This window comes from Papilio polytes, unplaced genomic scaffold (genome assembly GCF_000836215.1).
Source record: "Papilio polytes unplaced genomic scaffold, Ppol_1.0 DF822067.1, whole genome shotgun sequence".
Taxonomy (NCBI): Eukaryota; Metazoa; Arthropoda; class Insecta; order Lepidoptera; family Papilionidae; genus Papilio; species Papilio polytes.
Genome location: NW_013527137.1, coordinates 7289231 through 7293329, shown reverse-complemented (window position 1 = coordinate 7293329; position 4099 = coordinate 7289231). Strand labels below are relative to the sequence as shown.

Genomic DNA, 4099 nt, shown 5'->3' with positions numbered 1-4099 from the left:
GACCACACAGAAGACAGGCGTGAAATGGAAGCAATTCCGTGTTTCGTCTGATGAGTGTGGTGCCGGCCTAATTTAAGTCCCTTTCTCTTTACCACTCTTTTCTTATAAGGTGAGGATGGGAAGGGGAAGATGATTTGACGGTGGAGAAGATGCATAGGAAGGGGAAATATCCTCTGTATGTGCGTCTCCTCCTCCGTCAATTACACTTTTTCTTCCCATCCTTTCCTCATAAAAGAGGGTGGAAACGGAAAGGGATTAAAATTAGGCTTCTGGCACCACACTCATCAGAGGAAACGCGGAATTGCTTCCAATTCACGCCTGTTTTTTGTGTGGTCGTGGTATTACACCAGGTATTATGTCAGTATAGTTAAAACTATGCGTGTTTCGCATATCATCTAGTCACTATACTTAGAGTAGCACTAAGCACAGATGTATAGTGGTTTCATAGCAAAAATTTTAATTTCCAGGCTCGTGTCAACATGGAACACAGGCCATCAAAGAAGCAAGAGACAGACAACTTCTAACTGTCGGTAAGTTTGTAAAAATGTAATTTTAGCTTAAAAACTTTTAGTTATGGTTTCTGTTGTCTTCATTTTACGGTATGAAAGTAAATGTGCATCCAGAGGAAAGATTTGTATTTTTTTATGTATTGAAATAACTCTAAAATTGGGTCCATTTAAAAAAATCTTTTATCATTAAAGAGTGGACGAAGTCGTGATTGAAAGCTAGTCTTACTTAATCTTCTTAAAATTATAAATGCGAAAGTTTAGATGGATGGATGTTTGTTAGATTTTGTAGCCTTAACAGCTAAACGGATTTCGATGAAATTTGGTACAGATGTAGAAGATAATCTGGAAGAACATATAGGTTACTCACTTTTGTTTTTTTTTTAATTACATGCGCAAGGAGTCGCGAGTTAAAGCCAGTTATAATATAAATGCGAATTTAGATGGATGTTTGTTACTTTGTAGCCTAAACTGAAAGGATCTCAATGTTTTTTTTTTATAACATAAGGTGGCAAACGAGCAAGCGGCCACCTGAAACCGCCAAAATGACGAAGCGACCGCTGCCCATAGACATCCACAATTGCAGATGCATTGCCTACCCTTATACGACGGAGGAGGAGACGCACATAAAGAGGATATTTCCCCTTCTTATGCATCTCCTCCATCGTCAAATCCACTTCCTCTTCCCAACCTCTCCTTATAAGAAAAGGGTGGTAAAGGGAAAGGGACTTAAATTAGGCCTCCGGCACCACACTCATCAGACGAAACACGGAATTGCTTCGACTTCACGCCTTTCTTCTGTGTGGTCGTGGTATTACTGGGGGCGTGCCCTGCAGTGCTAACATGTTAAAGCGGGCACTACCACTGTTTGTCATAGATATAGAGGATAATCTAGAATACAAATGATTCTTTTGTTTTTAATTTCACGTGTATAGAGTTGGGATAATTAAGTAAAAGTAATCCATTTTTCTTACAGTAAAAATCAATGGCAATGTCGAGATACCAGTTGTATAAGTTTTGATGGAAAATGCGATGGCATCGTCGATTGTCCCGATGGCAGCGATGAATCGTACCCTCTTTGTAGATCAGAGAAGTAAGTATCTTATTTATGTCTCATCATCCACTTGCCCTTATCCCTTACGGAGGGTCGGCACAGTATGTGATGCTCTTCCATACATCTCTATCAGTCATATCTGAGTCCACTCCTTTCTTAAGCATATCTTCTTTCACACAATCCATCCATACTTTCTTTGGTCGTCCTCTTCCTTTGTAGCCATCCACATTCAATCTCAACACTTTCTGGTTTATGTCCCCATCATTACGTCGCATAACATGTCCATACCACGCTAACCTTTTGCTTCTCAATTTCTCCACCACTGGCGCTACTTTCAAACTTCCTCTAAACACATTCTTAACTTCATCCATTCTTGTCACACCACACATCTTAACATACGCATCTCAGCCACATGCAATCTAATTTCATCCGCAACTTATTTATATCTATACTAATATAATAAAGCGTAAACACACTAATTTATGGCATAGGATGTCAACCACAGAATGTTTTTGAATAATCCTTCTTAATAAAAAGCCCTACACTTACGACACACTATACATTTTCACTATTAAACTTAGAGGAAAAATCTTGTGTGAAAGAGACCATAAACTACAAGCCAACATTAAGGAAGCAGTATTATGGTAACCGTAATTTTGATATTTGCAATTGATAATTACACAAATGAAAACAATGAATTTATGTTTCTATTATTTATAAAAAAACATCAATACAAAGTAACAATTAGTACCTCTTCGGATGTGTACAACGAAACAAACATTTGGGGATAATAAAATGCAGCTAAAATTTTTTTTTTCATTATCAACTTGTCCTTATCCCTACAGAGGGTCGGCACAGTATATTTTTCACACAATCCACACATACTTCGGTCTTCCTCTACCTTTGTCCATCCACGATCTTAACACTTTCTGGTTTATGTCTCCATCTCGTCGCATATGTCCACGCTAACCTTTTGCTTTTCAATTTCTCCACCACTGGCACCACATTCTTTACTTTATCCACTCTTATCACATAGCTATTTACTTAAAAAACGACAAAAAAATAGTTATGTTTCAGAGTTTTATTCTACAATTTGTTTTCCAGATGCCAAAATAATTGGTTTCGATGTACTTATGGGGCGTGTGTAGATGGAACTGCTCCTTGCAATGGTATACAAGAATGTGCCGATAATTCTGATGAGTTACTACCTAGATGTAGGAACGAAACTGATGAAGTAACGTGAGTATAACAATCTTACTTCTTACTATATCATAGTAATCATACTAATATTATAAATGCGTTAGATGGATGGGATGGGATGGAAAACTTTACTTTTTTCAATAAGCCTATCCATTTGTAGGATCAGTAGCTTACGCCCGCGACTCCGTCCGCGTGGAATGAAAACAAAACAAAACTGAGTAGCCTATGTGTACTTCCATACTATGCTCTACATCTATGCCAAATTTCATCGCGATCCGTTCAGTCGTTTAGGCTACAAACTCTTACAAACATCCATCTAAACTTTCGCATTTATAATATTAGTATTTTCTTCAGCAATGGTTAACTAATTATTTTATTTTAGGGGTCAATTTAAATGTGACAATGGCCAGTTAATATCCGGTTTCAATCATTGTGATGGTGTCGCCGACTGTAGTGATGGCTCGGATGAGACAGTGAAGGCGTGCGCAGCGAAAGTCTGCCCGACTTATTTATTTCAGTGCGCGTACGGCGCTTGTGTGGATCAGGGCGCTGATTGTAATGGGGTATGTTTTACTTAATTTAAACTTAATGGTAACTTAACTTGAACTTAAACGTAACTTAACTGTAACTTAAACGTAACTTAAACGTAGCTTAACTGTAACTTAGACGTAACTTAACCGTAACTTAAACGTAACTTAACTGTAATTTAAGCTTAACTTAATTTTATTTTTAAATAACATTTTTTCAGTTGTCTTCATGATTAAACTTAAATTGTAATTAAAAGTTTTTTATTTAGTTTAGTTAATCGATAGATATTAAAATTGGTTATTTATTGTGACAAAACTACCATAGGATTTTTACTTAATTGTATGTATCGAGAAAATAAAAATTAACTATGTATAGTCGATCACACAATAAATAAATAGTGATATACCACTTTCCTGCCACACAAATAACTTGTTAGAAATTTATAGCTTATTAAAAATAAATAAAAAAACAAATACACTACTTACTATCTTATTAATAATTAATCTATTTGATATCCACAGATTAAAGAATGCGCTGACAATTCAGACGAGTCCGATGAACTTTGCAACAGAATATCAGGACCAGTAACAACTACACTCAAGTAAGTTATATTTCTAAGAAAGTATACTCAATAAATAAAAAAAATGTTAACATCAAAGTATTAATTCAGTCATTCCATGTCACATCCTAAACAAAGATAGCTAGCGAACGAAAGCTGAGGTAAAAAACAAAACCGACTTCCAAACAAAATACACTAAAAACAAAACAAAATGCACTAAAAACAAAACAAAATATTCTCAAAAAAACAGTA

The 4099-nt window shown here is 35.9% G+C and overlaps 1 protein-coding gene across 1 annotated transcript in view; it reads left to right on the top strand.

The window, feature by feature from the left end:
* LOC106106921 overlaps window positions 1-4099 on the top strand; it is a 40079-nt gene that overhangs the window by 5799 nt on the left and 30181 nt on the right. The window contains exons 4-8 of the mRNA XM_013287580.1: window positions 468-530; window positions 1483-1599; window positions 2665-2799; window positions 3143-3323; window positions 3810-3889. Of these exons, the coding sequence (XP_013143034.1) occupies window positions 468-530; window positions 1483-1599; window positions 2665-2799; window positions 3143-3323; window positions 3810-3889 (576 nt within the window). The remainder of the gene's footprint in view (window positions 1-467; window positions 531-1482; window positions 1600-2664; window positions 2800-3142; window positions 3324-3809; window positions 3890-4099) is intronic.